This window comes from Malurus melanocephalus, unplaced genomic scaffold (genome assembly GCF_030028575.1).
Source record: "Malurus melanocephalus ecotype Western Australia unplaced genomic scaffold, MMel_1.1 scaffold_14, whole genome shotgun sequence".
NCBI lineage: Eukaryota > Metazoa > Chordata > Aves > Passeriformes > Maluridae > Malurus > Malurus melanocephalus.
Genome location: NW_026623246.1, coordinates 1,874,463 through 1,897,557, shown reverse-complemented (window position 1 = coordinate 1,897,557; position 23,095 = coordinate 1,874,463). Strand labels below are relative to the sequence as shown.

General features: G+C 37.7%; 1 protein-coding gene across 2 annotated transcripts; it reads right to left on the bottom strand.

Annotated features, from left to right (window-relative positions):
• Window positions 1-4,922: 4,922 nt before the first annotated feature.
• On the bottom strand, window positions 4,923-22,346 carry ARL5B (ADP ribosylation factor like GTPase 5B). 2 transcript variants are annotated; one of them, XM_057383598.1, is made up of 6 exons: window positions 22,152-22,346; window positions 14,615-14,675; window positions 13,299-13,446; window positions 11,604-11,687; window positions 9,794-9,945; window positions 4,923-7,874 (listed from the first exon to the last, which is right to left on the bottom strand). In XM_057383598.1, exons 1-6 carry the CDS (start codon window positions 22,195-22,197, stop codon window positions 7,826-7,828), a joined length of 540 nt encoding a protein of 179 aa, XP_057239581.1. In that variant the 5' UTR covers window positions 22,198-22,346; the 3' UTR covers window positions 4,923-7,825. The 2 variants fall into 2 exon arrangements, with proteins under 2 accessions (XP_057239581.1, XP_057239590.1); XM_057383607.1 differs by lacking the exon at window positions 22,152-22,346 and adding an exon at window positions 17,297-17,396.
• Between the last annotated feature and the right edge of the window lie 749 nt (window positions 22,347-23,095).

Here is a 23,095-nt window from a genome sequence, read left to right as displayed (position 1 = left end):
CTGAAACAAAACCAAGGAAGAGCCCTGCTACTGGCTTCTGAACCACTGCACTGACCTTTTAGCAATTCCCAGTGTGGTTCAGCACTGCCTGTTTTGGCCCGCATAACTTGTTTGTACTTCTTTAGGATTCTATCCATTATAGACATAGGCCTTCCAGGGATGCCCACATACAAAAATGGTACAACCTTCAACTACTCCATTTACCATACAATACCATTTTACACTCAATGTTTTTCAAACTAACAACAAAAATTCCATTATAAGATTTCACCAACCACAAGTGACAATGGACAGGTTACTACTACTTGAAAGTAAAGGACATATATCCATAGGCTAAGTATTACATCTGTGCATTAATTTATTTAATATCAGTGCTTTAAAAATCGTAGGACTCTTAAAGAAACATTATTTTGCTCTCAAAAGTTTAACAATTTTGGATGTGTTTGGAATGCCAGCACCACCCAAAGAGGACACAGTGAGAGGATAATTGACCTTGTCAGTAAAAGCAGTCTTCCTTGGAACGTTTAACTCATAGATGCAGTCAATTACCTTCAGGTATTGTCTGCTTCAAGGGTTTTATTGCTCTGTCCCTTTGAGATGAAATAGATTAACTACCTAAGTTAGATCTATTTTGCCTGAAGTTCCAAAAGCATTTTTGCATAATTTTAGCAATGTTAAAATTCTATCCAATTCTAGTACTAGGCTTTAAAAACAAAACCACTGACATCTGTGCTCCAAAACAATCAAATATTTATTAATCTTGCAAGTATTTTCATCCATACCCTGAATTCATAATGATGTATACTAGATTTACAGGATCAATAGCTAATTTTCACTTGTTGCATTGTAAGTGTACTGGACAAATTGTCTTTATACCTTATATCTGGTGGGGAGAGTCTTTGGTTTAAATCACTAATTCTGGCAGAGTAAAAACAAAGCACAGAAGTCTCCTGCGGTTTATGACACTGCCACCCATACAGTCTCTGCCCAGGAACCTCAGAGAGTTTGTGTTCAGTGCTGAGAAATCCCACCGATGTGATGACACGTCATCAATAGAMCTCAAAGAGAATATTTGGAATATGAAGTCCATGGCTTATGCAGTGCCTGTGCCTAGTACTTGTTCAGCACAATTAAAAAATTAAAATATYTTTTTCTCCAAAGGAAGCACAGAAWAAGGCAGACAGATTTACATAGTTTGACTTCAGAAAAAAGTAATTTTGCTCCTTCATTATTTCAACTCATATATAGTTACCCTTATTACTTTCTTTTTCCTTAACCTTTTTTTTAATTCTTTTCCTTTTAATTTGGTACAAAATTGTAAACCCATGCTTAGTCTAGAAGAAAGAGTCYTCACTGCACAGAAGAGACAATCAAACCAGCAAATGAATTAAGAAGATACTGAACTTAATTGCTTATGGCTAAGACATAAACAACTTGTGTTAATATAAGATCCCATTTCCACTGCAGCTAAAAAACAAAAGCAAAAACATAGAAAGATTCAGAGGAAGCAAAAGAAACTTTCTACACTTGCAGAGAATCAGTGTACGGAATTGCAAGCAGCCCAATACTTTTTCATTAACTCCTAATTAGACAGTTCTATAAAGAAGAATGAGTACTGCTGGATTATGCATCCTACTGCAAGTCCCCAGAGAGCTCCCRTATTGTTTATTTTCACAGAAGCAACAGGATTTAATTCTACAGTAATTACTTACCAATTTTCTTCCAGAACAGAAGTATATTACATTTCCTACTAAACTGAAAATGGATTATATCAAGTAGCTGCTGCCTTGCAACTCACTGATAAAAGACCGAAGGGAAAATATTTTAAGAGGTTGTATTTATTTTTTGAAAGGTGCTGAATGCAAAGCAACTGTTGGATGGGAAAAGCAGTGCTGAGAGCTTAGGCTCTCAAGTAGGATCAATACTAATCTTGTTCAATACTCACTGGACAGACTACAGTATGTATGCAAATCAATTTCCATTATATATGAGAAATTTATATATAAATTTGTATATTTCAAAAAAAAAAAAAATCAAGTAATTCATATTTTCACACAAGTTTTAACACTAATCTTTCAACTGGCTTCTTCAGCCTCTAATCGTAGTATACTCAGCTGAAATCTACACCAAGTATCTAGCAATGCTATTTTTAAAATATGCATTCAAAGTTTTTCCCAACACTGAGTATTGGTGGTGGCTGAAGAGAAGTTGTTGTCAAACTTTCAAAGTCGACCAAAAAGTCCTTTTTTCAACATTAAATTAGAACAGCAAAACTCCAAGCCTACATTAGTGAACTAGTCTACAGGATGGAATTAAACCTCAATGGAGATATGGGAGAAGTTAATGGAAAAATGAAAATCACTCAAATGATTCAGTGAAAACAATGCTTTAAAAAGTGCAGTCTTGAAAAATGAGGGACCAGAAAYGAGAGTTTTGTTGAGAAAAATAATATTTTTCTTTAAACTGTAAAAGATTTTTACCAGTTTTAGCCAGTTAGCAAAATTTTAAGTCACTATCAGTTTTAGCAACCCTATTTTTGAAACATATTTCTGATTTTTTTTTAAAGAACTCAGTAGACATTTTCCCATCAGTGCCTTTTTATTAATTTAATTCCAAAATGTAAGTGGTTACATCTAAAAATTTCAATCAGTACTTTCACTGACACTTATACTGGTAGACTTCATTTCATCATCCAGTGACTTTCATGGTCATTTCAGGAGAGGAGTGCAGTGAGACCAAAGTCATCTCTGGAAGCAGATCCACCTCATTCTTTGTGGACGCAGCAAGGGCACCACGTGCAGTGCAGAGCACAGAAGCCTCTGTGTAGGGCTTTGGAGACAGCTTCAATGGGCTCAACAACTCACACAGAAGGCGTCCCCACACAGTCACGGTCCAGGTCGGCTTTCTCGGAAAGCCCAGTGAAATCCTGAATGCTCTGCTAGTACATCTATCTGAGCAGCTTTGGGAACACAATGGGATCTCACCCTACAGACTCAGAGCACAGCTAAGCCAGGTCATGATTGCTCCCACTGGCCCACCAGATGCCAATAAGTGTTTTCAACTGAACTCTTTGGTACAGCTTGCACATAAAGGTTTTGTTTTTTTTTTTTGCTAGTAGATGTGAAAGATGTGCTACCAAAACAGTGACTTTCAAGAAGTTCTTGATCATTGCTTTTTTAAAGAATATGCTTAGAAAATACATGAAATTATGGTCTTATAGATTTCACTCCTTCCTGAGATGCTCTGACAGTTTTCACCACCATTTTTCTTGTTCAGTATGGAGTATGAGCCCTTTGAGACCATACAAGTCAATTCCACCTGTAAACGAAGATTGGCCAGCAGTAACTTTCAATGTGGACAGAAAAACGAAGTGGTAATTATTAGGTAATAGTCCTGTCAATAGCAATAATGTAAGTAACTTTTTAAAATACTGCACAAAGAGAAATACACCAATGTAACATACATGGTATCAACAGCAGAAGAAACAAAGGCAATGAAAAGCTACTGGTGGTGTTGCTATACTGAGCATTGCTTACAGTACAAGTGATCTAAACTTGCAACAAAACTGCTATTTAACTTGAATTTAGCCTCCATAAAAATCATCATCATAGCTAAACACACTGCAAAGTGATAGTTCAAATGTTWAGATCCTTGCAATTTTTGAGTAGTGCAAGAGAGTATTAGAAGAGAAACTAATCAACCGAACTTCGGTTAATCAACCGAAGTTCAAAAAAAAAATCAAGCATGTCATGGACAACAGACRGAAGTTATTATTAAAATGAAATATGCCAGGAATTGTATTAATTCTTTTTGTTGTCTACATTCCTAGTTGCATCAACAGTAAAAGGTTTGGAATTCTAACCATAAAGAATTAAGAAAAAAATGCCTTTATAGAACAGTTTCCAATTTTTTAAAACCTCTATGTAAGCTTCCTTTTCACTGAAGATGTGATTCAACTTTCCTCTCTTTTATGCTGTCACCATTATATCTAAGCATGATCCTTATGATTCAGCCAGTGATATAGAGCCTCCTCATTTACTAAGGCATTTTGAAAGTCTTTCACACAGATGCCAAAGAACACAAGCTCAAGCACGTTTGGCACTGTTAAACTGATCCTTTCCTGCCATCTAGGGGACATGAACTGGTGTGCAACTGCAAGACTGCCTTCAGTCACATCTAAAAAACTTTCTGTACGAAATGCTTATCCTCTASCCAGCCAAACAAAAATCAAATTAACTGAAGAGTCGCACACCTAAGGAGAAACAATCCTAACGTGAAGCCTCACTCTCCTGCTTGCAGGGTGGGCACACACACTGTGCAGACAGCTTGCAGCTTTTCTAGTGCACTGTCCCCTAAGAAGAGAAATACAGAACTCAGTGTTGAAAAGTCCTCAAGGTAATTTTAGAAAAAGTTGTCTGTTCCAAGATGCCAGTTTGCATTGCTAGGGTTGGCATCCTGGCCAGGTTTCTCATCCTTGCTCTCCTCACTGTTCCCTTCCRGGCTCTTTCACAAGGCCGACTCTCCAAAATAGCAAACTCAGCTAAATGCTAAGCATAGTCAAATGCACAGACAAAAATCCATACAAGTTCTTTCCCAGACTTTTGTTTGCATTTGTTTTGTTCTTACTTTGAAAGGGAACAGTCCACTAAAACAAACACCCTTCACTAAAACAAACAAAGACCCACACTTCCCCATGGCTGACATGATGTGACAGTCTCTTTAGGATCAAAGCTGGAGCTTCTCCGAGGTGAAAGGAAGCAGGTGTCCAGCCAAGATGTTCTGTGAACTGACTACAGCTGCACATGATGCAGGCCCCCATTCTGCCCCAGTGAACAGACTGGAGATGAAATTAAAGTGACAATGCTACACTACTGCAATACCTCTTCACCACAGAGMACTCACAAACAAAAACCCCATCAAACTTAACAGATCAACTCGATTTTATTTTGATGACAAATATTTTGAGCAGCTGTGCCCAAGTCTTCTTCACCTTAATGAGTGCAGTGTGTTTAAAGAGCTGGAAAGAATCCTGCTTTGGAGATACTGAACCTCTTAACCACCTAGATAAAAAGTAAAAAAACATACACAAATAAAAAGCCATGTGCCAACCCATTTACAGCAGTAGAATATAAATGTGCATAGGATGCCGTAATTTGTTGAACATAAGGTGATTAACACTGTTCTTTGAGAATAGCATATTAAACACAGAAGAATATTTTCAAAGTGGAAAACTACCTGCAAGACATTTATTACATTCAAATTAGCAAACATAATGCAGCATTTGGCAATGCAAAGACACACACAGAATTCTAAGGCACCCCTTAAAAATATTTTAATCAAATCACTTTTAGTTTAACAAGCTCTGAAGTTATTAAAAATAGGCCCCCCCAAAATTCCACACCAAGCCTTCTTCCCCAAAAAAATAATAGTAAAAAAAATCACAGCAACAGTGCTGTGAACAAACCCATATTATCAATGGAAAACTGTTGCAGAAAATTAAGTTGTTAGATGATAAAAATCATAGCAATTGTCAGAAATGTTTAATTCTTGAAGATACTCAAAGGTTTTAAGTGCTAAGAAATGAAAAGAATCCTTCCATTATTCTGATATTCTGATGTCTACGATCAGACCATTTCCTCATAATCAAAGCTCTATATATTACCTCATGTAAGACTGGATTTAGTAACCATACTATAGATTTACAAATGGTTTTAGCTAAAAARCATTAAATACAAAATCATACCTTCTGTTCTTTAACAGTGAAAGGACTATATATCCAGCTAGTCCTCTGTAAGTATTCAGAACTAAATTGTGAATCACATAAAAATAAACTTGAAAATACATCTAAATTTATTAAATTTATAAAACCAAAATTAAGTCACCAAACAAGAAACATCATTCATACTATTTTATTTTTTTCCTTTATAATTTGCTTCCTAAGAGCAAAACAAACCTTATTTTTACRCATTAAAACAGCTAAATATCAGAGCAAGCAGCTTTAATACCAGATTTTAACCGTGCCTTCCCTTTTTTCTTTATGCACTGCTTTTTGCTGATTTTAATTATTTTCTGAACATTTTGACTTGTCACTCAATATAGTCCTAAATGTGACTTTTGCTAACTGGTATTAATACACAACTTCATTCAACCAACCATTGTTTCCACATGTATCCAAAGTCTTTCAAACACTTATGACAACATATTTGCTGACACCCTTAAACTTTCATTAAGTTTTGTTTAAATAAAATGGAAGCAAATTGAAATTTACAAAGCTTAAAATTTATTAAAGAAAACTCAGTATGCTTAAATTTTCAGAACAAGATTAAACAAAAACGTTTTGTCATCAAAGGCCTACAGTCAGTTTGCAAAATGGTTCTGGTAACCAAATTCCATGTGGCTTTTAGGCATGCAGAAGAGCAGAACAACACTTCTGGAAAACCTGCCAAGCATTTAGGTAGGTTGGGTACCTGACTGCTGATGGGACTATGCTAGGAATTGGGTGTCCACTATTGGTTCTGCTTTGTTGGTTTGTTTGTTTTTTTTAATCCTCATGTGAGGTTTTTTGGGGCGACTGRTGTTTAGGTTTATTTGATACCTAATGTTCTCAGTTAACTCTGTACCTTTAGATTATCTTTAGATTTAACTTAATTCCCCCTTCAAACTGAATTAACAGTTACTGGACCCAACCTTTCACTACCTGCTTTTCAAATTTCAGGTGAAGGAATCTAGCTCAAACACTGTCAAAAGTTCTCTGTTTGTGCAAATAAGACAAAAAAAGAAAAATGAAGGCAAAATAGTTTCTCTGCGAGAGAATCTGTAAACGTAGGTAGTAGGTAAATAAATGTCAAGATTAGCTTCACTCTGGAGTGTACAGATCCAGCACCATGGTTTTGTTTTGTTTATAAATCAGGCTTCCCTTTTGATTTTGCATTCATTTAGAAAACAGCACTCTCACTAAAATGTGAGGAAGGCTCATGTATACAGAATTTAAAACTTTAACAGAACACAGCAAGTCTACACATAACACTGGCTGCTGTGATTCCAAATTTAATTATCGATTTATCTTTGAAAAGGYATTCAAGTTCTAAATGACTATACCAGCACTTAATAACAATATTTTTTATGCACTGTACAGAGATGCATCTTCAAGTAGAATATTCCTAAAACTACATACCACAGAAACTGAGACTGAAACAGATTTCTTTTAAGGCAGAAGTTCCATTGTGTATCAGATTAAAAGCCTCCAAAATGTTAACTACAGCTAGCCCATTAAGCATTTAAAAATTTGCATTCATAACTATTAATTCTCGTGCTGGCTAGAGCTCTACTAATGTTCCAGAAAGTCCAGCTGGAGATATGGTTATCCTTTGAGGTTAAAGCTATGGCAGAGTAAACTTAAGCTAAACACTACTTTTAATTATTAAATAAAATGTGCTCTTTTATGTTAGTAAGTTATACAACTATTTAGAAAGAGGAAATATGAAATATTGACAATGACAAAACAGATTTTAAAAAGCTATCATTGAAAAAGTTGGAATTAATATTCAGAGGAATTTCAATGCTTAAAAACAGATTCACATATGTTCATCCAGTTGAAGATTAGTGTATTAAAAAAAGTTAAGAAAATACTTTTGTGTTTCAGTTCAACTGCACTTGATTCAAGCACAGCTAAGAGGTTGGCTGATATAAATTAAACATGGTCACTGCCTCAGCAGCCAAAAGTAGAGAAAAATGTACATGTTCACAGGATAAATAGAAGTCTCTTCTTTTTGAGGAATAAAACAAAAAAAAGAAAGAAAAAAACAGAAAAAAGAAAAAAAAAAAGCTATCTCACTCCAATACGGGAGGTCATCCACTCCAAGCCTTGGCACAATCTGAAAGATAAGAGATGTTATAATTGGTACTAGTTCTATTCCAGCATCTTGAAAGTACTTTCYATTTGTTTTTATGTGTAAAAATATCTACTTAAAATAAATCAAAACAAGTGGAAATAGGATTGAAAGCTGGACAGAGTAAACAGTGTTTTAAACTAAGTCTACTTAGGCTTTAGCCACAAGAAAATAGTCAAGCATTCTATTTTATCGAAGCTTGGCAATACTTGAATTTTTTATCCCTTGTAAACCCGAAAGACATTATTCTTAAATGCTCACTCATAAGTACACGGGAACAAAAAAGTTTTTTTTTTTTTCTACACAAAGCTAGACCTTTACATACTAATACTAAAAGATAAAGGGCAAGTTACCCACACTGAACTGTTTCATGAAAAGACAGTATATCAAGAATTCTAAAATCTCATTGCAAAATTAAAAGTATGTTTATAATGAATTAGTACTAAGACTGCATGGGATCTAACCTGCTTCCTAACTCAATTTGCATCTCCATGCATTTCCATTTCAGAAGACAGAGTTTCCTTTGATTTTCTAGGAATCTCCTTACCTAGTTTATGCCTCTTTGAGCTTTACCTTTGTACAATAAATCAGGGTTTAGCTATCCAAGAATGCTGGCTTCACCCACATGGGACTGATCTCACTAGATTTCTATCAGATCTTCCCAAGGAAGACACAACTCAGTGATCYAACTCTGGGAATGTTTTTTTCTAAGTTGATCTCACTACTGCCATAATTTGAAGTATTCTAAATATTCACCCCCCTTTTTTTTTACAATACTAAAGAAGCAGCCTAGGGTGGCCACTGTTTCTAAACTAAAATTCATGTTTATTAATTACTACTTTCTTTCAAATGTCAGCTTGGTTGAAGATCTTAGTATATAAACTGTGTATTCAAAAGCGACATTAGCAAAACAGGTAGAAGGTAAGCAGAGTTAACTCTTGGAATGAAATAATACAATCAAAAATTAAAAAACCCACTTGTTTCTCATTAACATATTCCACCCTAAGGAAGCTAATGACACCATTCACTCTACGAGACAMTTCCATGGTGTCAGTCTTTCATGCTAGAAAGTGAGGTAGATGCTCTCCCTTCCCAAATACTCAYTATTGGGAAGGATTCACAATTTTTGATGTCACAAGTCCACATTATTGTAAAGGTTGTACAACACAGCTGAAAAAACCTCTAAATATGACACATTACAAGACTGCTTTAAAAATCAAGATGAAAAATTAATACACTTCACACCATAAAAGCAAGACATTATCTAACTTGTTAAAAGGTATCCAAAAATGTTTTTGATCTTTACAGACTAAGGATCTAAGCCCAGCTTTCCATTTTAGTAATTGTTGGCATAAGGTACAGTTTTCAAAATTAGCTACATTAGTCAGATGTAAACAAAAAGTTTATTATTGGTAACAATTTTGTTTTGTGACAGATCTATGTAGCTTTTCATCAAAACTATGTTTCAATGCTAATCAAAAAACCCAACCAACCAARAAAACCCCAAAACATCTCAACCTGCGAGCTTAGAAGCTTCCTGTAATTTAAAACATAAAGGAAGAAAACAGTAGCTTATTTCTTTACATACAGAAAGACACACAAGAGKTAGAGAGTAGCACAGAGAGAGCAGACAGCTATGTCAACAGCTATCTGTTTAGATGGAGGGATATTGTTTGGGTTTTGGTTTGAGATATTTAACAACAAATGGGATACTTACACATGAATTTCAAGAGTGCGTTCTGAAAAAAACCCACAAGCTTCAAATAAGAAAATGAAAAACTCAAAATGCCCCTCTGACTGCAAAGTCCAGAAAATATAAACTTTCAGAAAATCCACTCTGGTGTCAGATACTAATCAGTATTCTCATTTACCACAAATTGTCATACTAAGCAGTAAGTATTTACCCTTCTCCTGTCAAAGCACAACAGGACTGAATGTGCCACGGGTGATCCTTTATGGAGCTGAGGGTGAGGTATGCAGATATCTCAGCAGCCGTCATGCAGCCTTTCATGTCCTGCTTGTTTGCAAAGATGAGAACAGCAGCCTTCCGTAAATCCTAGAAATTATTTACAGTATTTATAATAGTTATTATGGAGAACTAAAAGGCTATTGTGGTAATTTCTTACCGTATTCAAGCTAATCTACAATTAGACAGGAGCATGGAGTTTTAACCAACTTACTGCATTAATTCATTACAGTAAGACTGAAAAAACTAATTTATTCAGAAGTGTTCACCACCACAGAGAATGAAATTGTAATGTATTATATGATATTCTTTAAGTGTTGACCACATGTTCATACATAACTAACAGAAAGTCTTGTCAAAGTGCATTTTAATAATGCTCCAAACCATTCAACCAGTGGATTTTTTTCTGGGCAAACATTCCAAGTCCTACAATAAACATTATTCAAAAGAAAAGCTTGCTAGATATCACTCCCTTGGAATTGCTTTGAACTTCATTAAACAAGTTCTGTATTGATTAAAGCAGTAATAATTTAATTCTTGTAAGTTTAACCCTAGCTTAATGTTCCAAAAAGTGAGCTCTAATAATGCTGAATCAGCTTTAATAACTAATTAAAATTGCTTTTTTCAGTACGGAATTTAGCATTCCAAACAGCAGTGAGACGAACATGCATGGCCTTAAAAGTGCAGAAAGGTAAACAAATGGAATTCTTAGGAAAGTGACAGCTGCAACTAAAAGTGTTCCATGCATTTCAATGCATATTAAATTTTGAGACTATTTTTCCACCAAGAGAAAAAAAGCCCAAAACAACAAAGCTTTATGATCTACAGTTGAAAAGTCATCCCTAGAAGTAGTCCAGTCTAAGCCTACCAACTGTTTTCAAGTGATGGTAGATCACAATTTCCTAAGAGTTTGAGACAGAAAACTCAAAAACTACACAAGGGAAAACTTCACAAGAAGTAATTACCCTGTCTTTCTTGGTAGTGAATTTACTCCTTACCATTAGACCCAAATTACAATTAATATTACACTGTAAAGCAAAAACTCACTTCTGTGAAACATAACAAGTCTCTCAGAGAAATGAACTCAACAGGATTACTTGCATTGTACTAAACTCTTTTCTTTCAAAAATGAGGGACAATATTTAGATTTTAAACAACCTTAATTCAACTTCAGAGTGATCATAAAAGATTTTAACATACTTTACCCAAGCCAGTGTACAAGTACAATGTTTGAATGCTGAACAGTCCCCCAGACAACATATAATAAAAATATAATCAAACAATTCTGAAGGCAAATGAACTGAAATTAATTTCCCCTTTGTATGGCATATACTCCTTAATTTTAAGGAACAGGATTAAAYCAAAACCAAAGTAGGCAATTCCATTTCTCTAAAATAAAAATTTATATGAAAATGTTTCTTGAAGTTTTAGCCATTTACCTGAAACAGTCAGTGGTAAAGGACAATAATACTTCGTAACCTTAACACAAAGCGTAAGATATTTCACAAGTTCAACATTTGCAAAGTAAAGACTGATTTGATTACAATCAAGCAAGTCTTATTAGAAGAGTGCTTCATAATAACCTTTCTGCTGAATTAGGGCTTATATGGTTTTAAAATGTGATCATCATGAATCCACACTTATTCTCTAAATCTTTTTTTGGATAGTATAATTTCTGTTAACATAGGAAGCATGAAATGTTATTTGACTGTTCTCAACAAAACTATTATCCCAGCACCCCACCATACCTCATGAGCCAGCATTCTATAAAGTTCTTCTTTTGTAATAGAAAGTCGCTCTCTGTCAATGCTGTCAACCACCAGAATGATGAACTAGGGAAAAAAAAAAAAACAGTATTATAGTACATAGCATGTAAATGCAAAGTACAAATTACAAAAAAAACATTTTCAAGAGACCACTACCACAAGTCTTCCTACAGAAGAGACACATGCTTTCAGAGGACACTAGAAAAGAAAAAGTAACAAAGGAGAGAAAAAAGAGACAGTAACAAAAACAGAGAAATAGAAACCACTGTTATAATTCTCCAACATATGCTCCAAATCACTTTGCCTCATAAAATTAAAGGGATTTATCAGCTATTGCAAATGACCACAAAGTATGAAAAACTAAGTCAATTTAATGCTGCTGTGACTTTGAGATGCCTAGCAGATGAGGAGGAACAGTAACGGAATTATTCCTATCAGGGAGGCTAGGATTAGCATTGTAAACAGATCTCTTTTCTTCCTCAACAGCTTCCAGCACACAAAGCTTCTAAGAAAAGGGAAGATTCTTCTTTCCAAGTATCAGAAGGCACTGGGTTTCAGACACTTACTAGATAGACAGAATATGAAGAATATCCCAAAAGTATCAGGAAAAGAATATATGCATCTCTTCAAATTCCAAAATCAAAGATCCTCAAAGAATAGATGCCAAGAACTTACTGCTCTGTACCAGGTAACACTAGCAGAAGTCTCTCTACATCTGTGTCTTAGATGTAGCTGTACTTTTCCAGATAAAATAAAATACTAGACATAAAGGCTGAGATTATATCACCAGGCTTTCTGTAGATCCAGGACAGATTGGTGATCCCGCCTTTCTTAAAGAGAAGTACAGGAAAAGATACAGCGAAAGATAGAAAAGCTCATTTTACAGGAAGATGGAATACTTACACAATGAACAGTATCTACAAGAGATTGCTGCTTTTAGTAGCAATGGTAAGAAATGAAATCTAAAGTACTCTACATCCATGCAGACATCTCAAAAAGAGATCTCAGAGATTATATGTGCCTTTTTGTATKGGTAACCTTTTGGCCTCAAAATGACTGTCATAAAAACCAACCTCCAAAAGTCAACTGTTGCTGAATTCTACTCCAAGTTTTCCAGCAACAGCAGCTCTGGCAGTACCTCACAAGTTCTGTACAGAAAGACTTTCCTTCCTCATTTGGATAAAAGCTATGAGCTGATGAGCTTCTTAAATACTTCTGCTTAGGCCTAGAGAAAGTTTCATTCCTTGACCTTAATTATCTTTATTTCAAAACCACTTSAGACTGGATGTACAGAAGTACAGCTGACCACTGCAAACCCTCATAAAATTTGCAAATTACACTGCAAAATTTTCTTTTTAATCTACTTATGAAAGCATGCAAAAAATCTGATCTAAAATGTATTTCATTATCATTTGACTGCCTAGGAAAAAGGTCTAACATCACAGTTTATAGCATAGATCAAATAACATTATCATAAAGCATACAGAAAAAAATACTTCAAATATTACCAGAAAAATGGCTGCATATGAGAGATACCTCACACTTTTTGAGTTTATTCTTCCTCAATAAGATTTTAAAAAATACAGCTGCAATCTTTRCAAAAGTCTAGCAATATTCCTAATAAATATGATTTCAAACAAACATTCAATTTGCAGATTTCAAAGCAGCTTGTCATACCTCTGTGTTTGAATAATAGGTATTCCACGATGACCGTAATGATTCTTGTCCTCCAATATCCCACATTAAAAAATGAGTGTTTTTCACCACTATTTCTTCTACATTGCTTCCTATGGTTGGAGAAGTATGAACCACTTCATTCATTAAGCTAAAGGAAACAATATCACATCATAAGGACCAGTCAGCAAAATCCACAAGGCTTGTTACTGCTCAGTTATAACAAATTTTTTGTAGAAAAAGTAAATTGATGTATCTGAAAAAAAATTTAAAATGTAGATTTATTTTGAAAACTATACATTTGAACTTCTCTAGAAAGCAGTGACTGTAGACAAGCGTACAGAAACCAGCAATGAAAAATAAGCACATAAAAATTGGAAAAGCATCTGTGTTTTAGGACTGTCTTTTTAAAGGACATTAACAGACACTTAAAACACACTTGTTTTAAAGAAGAAGCTGGCATTTTAATGATCCCAAACACAAAACCTCTAAACTGTAGTGTATTTTTGCACTAAACTGTGMAAAATACAAATCAAAATATAATTTTATCACAACACTCTACTTAATAACTCAATATTAAATCCCAAAAGACTGTTCAGTTACATAATCAAAAATTTCTCAGTTCCACCTTTAAGCTTGCTCAAAAATGCTTATTCATGAAGTCTTTTTGGAAAATATATTGTACCGTTTTGATATCCAAATATATAGATAATACACCCTCCTCCTTTTCAACAATTAAAATAGTAATTATGGTTCTGACAACACTCTTGAATTTATCATGGATATTCTTGTAATGCTACCAAGATTTTGGTGCTATGATGCTATTGGAAAAKATAGGACCTGGGGAAGCTGAAATGTTATTTTTAGGAATTCTCCATCACAAATTTTAGACCCTGGAATTGAGAAACATTTGGACCCTTTTTTTGTTTTTTGCAGAATTTCCATTTACAAATTTCCATTTGCAGAATGGCTAGAATTTYCATTAATTTAAAAATCACTTTCTTTTCTGCAGTTATTGGCAACAGGATTATTTCTATGCTTACAAATTCAGACAGCCCTTCGTGGCAAAAAGTTTGCAGTTCACTTTGTGCTTGAATGTACAATTTTGTTATTAAATTTACAGTTCAGTTTCAAAGCMCAACACTTCCTTTACTTATCCTTTAAATATTTACTCTGTTTAGAACAACCAACAGCATTAATGTACAAAGTATGATCTAGAACCCTGGAGAGTCCACAAGGTTACAAAGCTGAATTTTACAGGATTATACAGTGACAAATACAAAAATGCAAACAGAAAAACAAGTAGTCCATATACTTACAATTGGTAAAGAATAGTAGTCTTTCCAGCATTATCAAGTCCCACTATGATTACTTTGTGCTCTGCATATAGGAAAAACAAAACCACAAAACAAACAAAAAAGACAAAAATAAATTAGTGGAAACAGCAATAATTACAATTCTGGCTAATCATTCTTCCTTATTGAAGAAAGCAACTGTTTGTTTCTCTTATTTCAACACCTTACACAGATTAGTGGTGACTTCAGGACAGAAAAAAGCCAAACAAAGCCACAAAGCCTCATCTTCTCTTGAGACTACAGTCTCAGGAAAAGTCAGCACTGGAAATCTTAATAAAGGTGTGGTTACTAATGATTACTTCATCAACAACATCCAGTTTTAGAAAGAAAAGTACAATGAAAAGGTATAAYTCACAATAGTGTACCATATTAAGAACATCCAATATCCAAAGACTGCCAAAAATAGTATTAACCTAAAATTCAAGGYTCAATAATAACCATTTGTTAAGGTACCACCATCATTCACACAGTAAAACTTAAAAGGAAACTGTATTTTAAATATGCCAACAATTCTAACTTTGCAACTTCTGAACTGAAAAGTCACAGAATGACAGAATGGTCAAGGCTGGAAGATACTTCTGGAGGTCATCTGGTCAAACCTTTGCTAACCCAGAGCCACAGAGCCAGTGGCCTAGGACCATGTACATGGGTTTTTAATATATCCAACATAGAAACTCTACAGCCTCTCTGGGCAGCCTGGGGCAGTGCTCACAGCTCACAACACTCACAGCTTCAGCCTCACAGCGAAGAAGTGTTTCCTGATGTTCAGAAGGAACTTCTATGTTTCAGTTTGTGCCCACTGCCCAGTCCTGCCAGTGGGCACCACCAAGACAAGTCTGACTGTGCTCTCTTTGCACCTCTTTTTCTGATATGTGAGTCGCTCCAGTCTCTTAATCACCCTCGCAGCCCATCACTGGACTCTCCCCAGCATGTCCATGACTCTCTTGTCAGGAGAGAGCCTGAGGTGCCCAGAACTGGAAAAGAGCCCCAGATGAGGCCTCATCAGCGCTGAGCACAAAGGAAAAACCACCTCCCTCAACCTGCTGCAAAGTCCAGCATACAGAACAGTAATCTTACAATTGCAGCAATATTACTTCTTTGCAGGCACAGGGGAAGCAAAACAGAAAACAAAAAAGAACCAGCAAAAATACTCCAGATTTTATAAGTTTCTTTGTAAATAATCCTTCTTAGAATTTCAAATTCAGTAGCACAACCACTTAGAATGGTGATTCTTTTGGTACATGTGTGAAGTTACAACATACTGATCCAATTACTGACAAAAAAGCAAATCACTTGAGAGCAAAGAATTTGCARCTGAATACATAAAAATTCTGTGAACAAGATCACTTTTAAAGAGACAATATTTACAATTCTATGGCACTTATTCCAAAGCAAAACATGTTCACAGTTTGAAGATTTCCTACAAAATATCACATTTGATCTACAGGATCAAATAAGCTTCTAGATGAGAAGATCTATCATGAATCTCAAACTGGTGGGTTTTTTCCCCACAAGTGGGTGGTTCACAGAAGAATTCAAGTGTTTTGGKTTTTGGTTTGAATCTTTTATATATAGTAACCTAGGTGTTTTCACACTGAGTATTACTAGTATTACTAGAATAAAACATTCTCTTGTTTGGGACTTTTTTAAGTTTGGCAGCAGGGTAAAATGTATTTCCTTGTGCCACTTCCTTACTGTTGCATCCTGTCAACACATTCTAAGGAAAGAACATTTCCTGGGTGTAAAGGCAGTARTACTTCTAGCCTATTAACAGCAGCAGCAGTAATTAACGACTTTTCCCAATAGACAAATAGTATGAAATCCTCCCTTCTTTCCGTGCTAATAAATCAYGACTAGTAGCTTGATTGTCTATATCTTCTTCAAATTTAGTTAAAGAGTTTTCAAAGGAAAGGGCAAACACAGAAATACCCTTCTGTTGATAACCTGACATGTTGTCAACTATTGCCAGGAAGAAGATGATTCTACTTTTGCAGCATTCTRTTTGAGCTATTTCCAAGAAAGAAAAGAAATTCCAGTCAGGCATTACACGGTTCTCTTATCTTCTCACCAGAATACATCATCYTAGGCATGAATGATTGGAGTGTTGATGATACAACATCACACTACTTAAAATAATGAAGAAAAAACCGCCATTGAGATGATTGTTTTTGAAAGCTACTGAAGTGTGAATGGCTCAACACTAGCTGAAATAAAGGCACAGCATATCTGTGTTACTTCATAGTCAAATGGTGTTTCATACAGTGATTGAAAAAGCACAAACAATAAACAGTCACACAGGTGTTAATTAGTGGTGATCTTGGCATGAAAATAATAAGATGGAAACATGGGTATCTCATACAACTAGCAGTTTCCAGAACTATAGTAATGGAAAACTCTTCACTTACAAACATACTTAAAAGTTGAGTTTCTGTCTAGTTTGATGAAAATACAGAAAATTTACACATAGATGTGCATTGGAGGAAAAACATGTGAGCTTTGAAACTACCAAACTAAGACAGAACAGGATTTTAGCAAGACAACTACTTGTTTACAAGAGCAACTAGTAGAAGATAGATGCCACATTTAGGAGGAGGGACAGTTACAGGGTAAACCATAGGCAGTGATTTATTCGTGTTCTGTACTTACAGACTAACCCAAGTTTCTCCCTTTCACTGGCTGGTATTCAAACTCAGTTTAGGTTGTATTCATGAATATCTTCCCAGTCCACCATGCTCTTGGCAAAAGAAGAAAACCCATAACAAAGTTTAGAGAACAGAAGAGAAGTCTTTATTAATCAGGTAGGAAGGGGGAGAGGGGGAAAGTAGAAGAAGTAAACATATGCAGGGGAAAAAGACAAGACAGTATTAGACTACTACTATCTAAGGACTTTGGTTTTATCAACCATTTCTAGCACACTGTTTAAAAAAAATAATATATAACATTGTTAAAAAAATCTCTGGCAGTTTAGCATAAAAAAAACACAGGACAGTGAAGATTATCTTCTTGCAGATGTCAGAAAAAAATACACCATATGCTCTTTTCTTCCCTTACTCATCTATATTTCTCTGTGGTAAAAGGGTCTGAAACTGAAGATTCAATTCTCTCAACATGTTTTTCCTCTATTTTGCAAAAACTTAAAATAAAAATGAAAAAAAMCCCCTCCGCATAGTTTAATGATACTTCCAACATGCTTGGAAAAAACAGTAGTGGAAAGGGTACCAATAGTTTTCAGGCTGGGAAGAAAAACACCCATCTGGTTCCAAAGAGCAACAATCTTGGAAGCCTCAAAGTTGAAGATAGAATGCAGACAGAAGTTTGCTAAAGAGGAGCCAGGAGGAATAGCATAATTCTGAATGTCAAAGAGGTTTCAATACAAAGACTCATTTGGAACACTACCTTAGACTCTTCTCTGAAGATAAAATACATCTTGTATTTCCAGACTTGATTACAAGAAAGTCAATAGCCTTTAGTAGCCAGTGGAACCAAAACCCATTTGGTTTTCCAGATGTTGCTCTCTCCTAACCTGACAGGGACCTGCCAGTGAGCCTAAATGAAGTAAACTGTGCAGTTACAGAAGTTCAACCACCTTGAATTAGAGCTTACCATTATTTTTCTTAAAGCAGTTCTTCAACAACTGCAGCAATATTCAGAGCAATCTCTAAGACTCTGAATAATTACTGTTAAAAAAATAATTAAACCCCAGATTTGTGAGCTTCTTAAAGAACTCTATCAGACACATGCAAAAAATTAAGGTATTGACTACTGTCARTTACCTTTATCAGGGTTGCTGACGTTCACTTTCCATTTTTAACACATGGTTTTTTAAAGAGCTAYCTTGATAGTATTGATGGAATGCTAAGTCAAGCAAGTTTTACTCAGACCTGTGTTAACACAGGCATTAACTTAATTGCTTCACCATCTWTTCATACTACTACATGTTGCTTAGAAGAATGTGCCACTTGACTACTGAGTCATAGCTTCAGCAGGTCATTTTTGAAGTCTGTTTTTTTTTAAGCTTCTAAAAGTAACTTACTAAAAGTAAGTTCAACCTGAGCTAAGGTCACTTAGTAACTAGACTTTAAATGGCTGCAGGGCATGATATTTTAAAYGAAAATAATACCTGGGCAATGTTTTTTGGTCAATTAAAATACAAAAAAAAAAGGAAGAATAGTCAGGARACCATTAGAATGTCACATAGAAAAATGACAAAAGTCTATTTTAAAGCCAATTGTTTCTCTTACGAGCAAAAGTATCTCTATTTCAGTTCCCATCATTCAATTACTACTTGATTATGAGACAATGTATATTGAGAGCTGAATGACATAGGCACACCTCATCCCCCATGCTCTACTTGATGRAACACAGATGGAACTTTTCAAATCTTTGCTTTGTTTAACCTTTCTTTTTGCCAGTATCAAGTGCTGCAGACAATCACACAACTCACACTTGCCATGAGAACTGATACCAGGCTCCTCACATAGCGGGGCCTATTTGCTACTTTGCAATACTCCCTCTACATAGCCAAAATTAATCTGTAAATTACTGTGCTGGTCTGCTCAACAAGCAGCTTCACAGGACAGCCTATGAATTCTCCGAAGAATTACTGAGATTATATGCAACTGGAAGAGCAAGCAAAATCAGCTCAGAAATTACTATCCTTTATTATTAGTAATGATATTACTTATAGAGAAAAATAGTTGTGTAGTTAGAGAATATTTCCTAYTAGATCAAAAGTTTATCTTTGAAGCAAATTTTCTAGAATGGAATTTCAATTTTGGTCATGAAAAGAAACTCACGTTCTTTTCTGTGGTTACCACAAGAGGCAAAAGAAAAGAAACCCAAAGCAAAAACCAAGCAAAAGGTAACTCCAGGACCAAACCAAGACCAGGACAAACMCCAAAAGCCTCTCATTGGGMTAACTGCCAAAGAGTAAATACTTCRTGGTATTATCTCACCTATCTTAATGGTGAGATTAATTTTTCATTAACCATTTGAATATAGGAGTGTCTTAGGTTTGCATGGCAAGATTTTGATAGTGGAAAGGGCTACACAGTACTTTTTGTGAGAAACTCCTAGAAGCTTCTCTTATGTTTACGAAGCCAAGGCCATCAGCAGGTGTAATGCCTCTGGGATAACATATTTAAGATGGGAAAAGGTTATTGCACAGATGCAATTATGGACAGAGAAAAGAGGASTGAGAATAAGTGAGGGAAACAACTCTGCCAGCTCCAAGGTCGGTTGCAGAAGAAGGTGGAGGAGGTGCTGCAGTTGCCAGAGATCCACCTGCAGCTCACAGTGAGTACCACAGTGAAGAAGCAGTGCCTCTGCAGCCACAGAGGTCCACGGAGATGCAGAGAGCCACCTGCACCTCACAGGGGACACCATGCCAGAACAGGTGGATGCCSAAAGGCGGCTGTGACACCTTTGGACACTCATGTTGGAGCAGGCTCCTGGCAAGAACCTGTGGACCTTGGGAGAGTAGTCCACTCTGGAACAGGTTTGCAGGCAGGTTTATGACCCAGWGGCGGATCCGTGCAGGAACAGCCTGTGCCTGAAGGATTGTGCCTTGTGAAAAAGACCCATTCTGGAACAGTTAGTGCAGATTTGGGAAGAACACACATTGGAGGAGCCCAAGGAKGACAGTCTCCCATGGGAGAGATTCCATACTGGAACAGGGGATGGAGTCCCCCCCAWGAGGAGAAAGAGAGGCAGAGACAACACATGATGGACTGACCACAGCCCCCATTACCTGTTCCTCTCCTGCAGGGAGATGATAGAGAACCAGAAATAAAGTTAATCCTGGGGGAAAAAAAGGGAGGAGTGGGGGCAAGGTGTTTAGAAGATTTGGTTTATTTCTTATTAACCTGTTYTGGTTTGGCTGGTAATGAATTTAAATAATTTCACACATTGAGTCTGTTTTGCCCATGAGGGTAACTGGTGAGTAATCTCTCCCTGTCCTTATCTTGACCCAGAAGCCTTTTGCTATATATTCTTTCCCGTGTCCAGCTGAGGAGGGGAGTCATAGAGCTGCTTTGGTGGGCATCTGGCAAGCAGCCAGGGTCAAACCACCACAATGAAGAATAGCTTTCCTTCCAGGAAATAATATAGAATAACAAAGACAATGTGTTTTCCTGAAGATAAATACTGACATCATAAGCTACTATACAGGCAAACACTAAAAGTCACCAATTATTTCCTACTTACAGATTTCTTTGCAGTACTTCATGGAAGGAAAGGAGTTGCAGACTGCAATATTTGATGAAAACAAGAAAAAGGCACTTAATATTTTCCTGAAGAATAGTGGAAACATTGAATCTTACCAAATAGGTAAGACAGTTCAGGAAAATAGGAAATTAGTAGCAAATTCAGAAGACTCTGTTAGAAGACTTCAGGATCCCAATCCCATCCCATGAAAGACAGTTGGATACACAGATGTCAATGTGCACACACACTGAGGCTTTGCTCTGGTATTTACAGAATTAGAACAGGTAATATGCAATTGTAGTGACAAAACCATTAAAGTACACCAGACGTGCCTGCCTCCAAAAACTTGCAAGCGAGCAAGTTGCACAAAAAAGGATCTACATTTTCAGTAATTTTAAAGTTAAACGAGCTACACATTTAGAAACTTAGAAACTTGAGAGAACCATTAATAGYAACATCATGTTGCCTGCATCAAGCTCAGGGCCTCAAGGAAAAACAATATGAAGTCCTTAATTATTTAATTTTCTAACCAAAGATGGCTAGGTAAACGAAAATCATTAAAACAAATAAATTAACATATAAACCATAGTTCTCTATTTTTTTTTGATAACCATCTAAGGTAAAGGTAGCGGCAGACACAAATTCTGAACTGTGGATTGGAACAYGAGCCATGATTGCAGGGCTGGATGAACYGGGCAGGAGAGCATGGAAAGCGATACTRACCCCTTACGACCTTTTAATGTCTGGCTGGAGAACTGATTTTCTTGGGTCACTAACTRTAYTTAACTAGCATCTTTGCCAAAACACAAACAAATCTTTACTTCTAAGGCCCCTACACGTTTGGAGTTCTTTTTTTTCCTTTAAATTAAAGAATAAAGTAACATTATTTTAGTAACAGATCCCGACTTAAAAAGGAGGATCGGCGAAACCAGAAAGGCCCGTCATTGTCCGGCAAAGCTTCAGCAGYGCTGGCCGCCGTGGATCCCGTGCGCGCACCGCCTGAAGGGCTGCCCGAGGCCGACGACGCGTTTAAAGCGGCCAGGGAGGAGGAGGAGGAGGAGAGGAGGGACCACCTCGGGAACCGAAACAAAGCGACCCCGAGCATGAGGCGCCGTGGGACGAGCGCTCACGGCGCTGCACAAAGCAAAGCCCAACTTTCGGCTGGGCGGGCCTTCAGGGGAAGCCCGGGAGCTGAGCCGGAGCCGGCCCCGAGCCCCCACGGCTGCCCGCGGCCCCCGCAGCCCCGCAGGCTCCACTCGCCGCCCGCCCCGCCGCCGGCTCGGGCCCGCGCGCCCACCTTGGCTACCGAAGAGGCTCCACAGCTTGGCGAATATTAGGCCCATGCCTGGCCCCGGCTCCCCGCCGAACGCCCGGGGCACTCCGAGCTCAGCCAGGCGGCGGCGGCAGCAGCTCCCCCGGCTCCCTCCGCGGAGGTTCCCGCAGCGGCCCCGCGGCAGCGCCGAGCGGGCGGGCACAGCGAGAGGGCGGGCACGCGGCACAGCCCCGCCCCGCCAACGGCCGCACGGCCCGGCCCGCGCCCCACGGCCCGCGCGCGTCACTGCGCGTCACGGCGGCGGCCGGGGCGGGGCGGCTGTGGGGACCGGGCTGGGGAACCGCCGAGGTCCGCACGGTCGGGAGRACGGAGCCGCTCCGCAAGGAACGAATGTGGCGAGGAGCGCTTGGCCCCCGCCGCGGTGGACAGTGCCGGAGTAGGAGGCGCTGGCAGCGCGCCTCTCCCGTGCCCGTGTCCTTCAGGCCGGCGATGCTGTGGCCGGTCCTCGGCCTCTGCCGTTGGGAGGGATGGAGGTTTTCAAGGCAGGCAGTGTTCTCGTGTGTAGTAAAACTTGTGGAAGCAGTGGACTCGCTCTCAGGGCTGTGCYCCAGGTTCCTGCATACTGAGCTCTTGTGTGGGTACCCACCCGGGTTTCCTCAGCAGCACCTTGGGGAGGGTCAGTGAGCATAAGCCCGGTTCCGCCCTAGCGAGCGAGCCGGCGGGCACTTGGGTGTAGGACTGATGGAGGTACAAAANAAAAAAAAAAAAAAAAAAAAAAAAAAAAAAAAAAAAAAAAAAAAAAAAAAAAAAAAAAAGGTAAATAAAAAGGAAGCGACGTTAGCAATATCTTGTCCGATAAGCTCGGGCGCTCCCCGGGCTCTGCCGCCGCCCTCCCGTGCCCTGGTGGAGGCGCACCGGCGGCACCCGCTCCCGGCCCGGCGTGCCCGACTCCACCGTGCCCCGGCTCA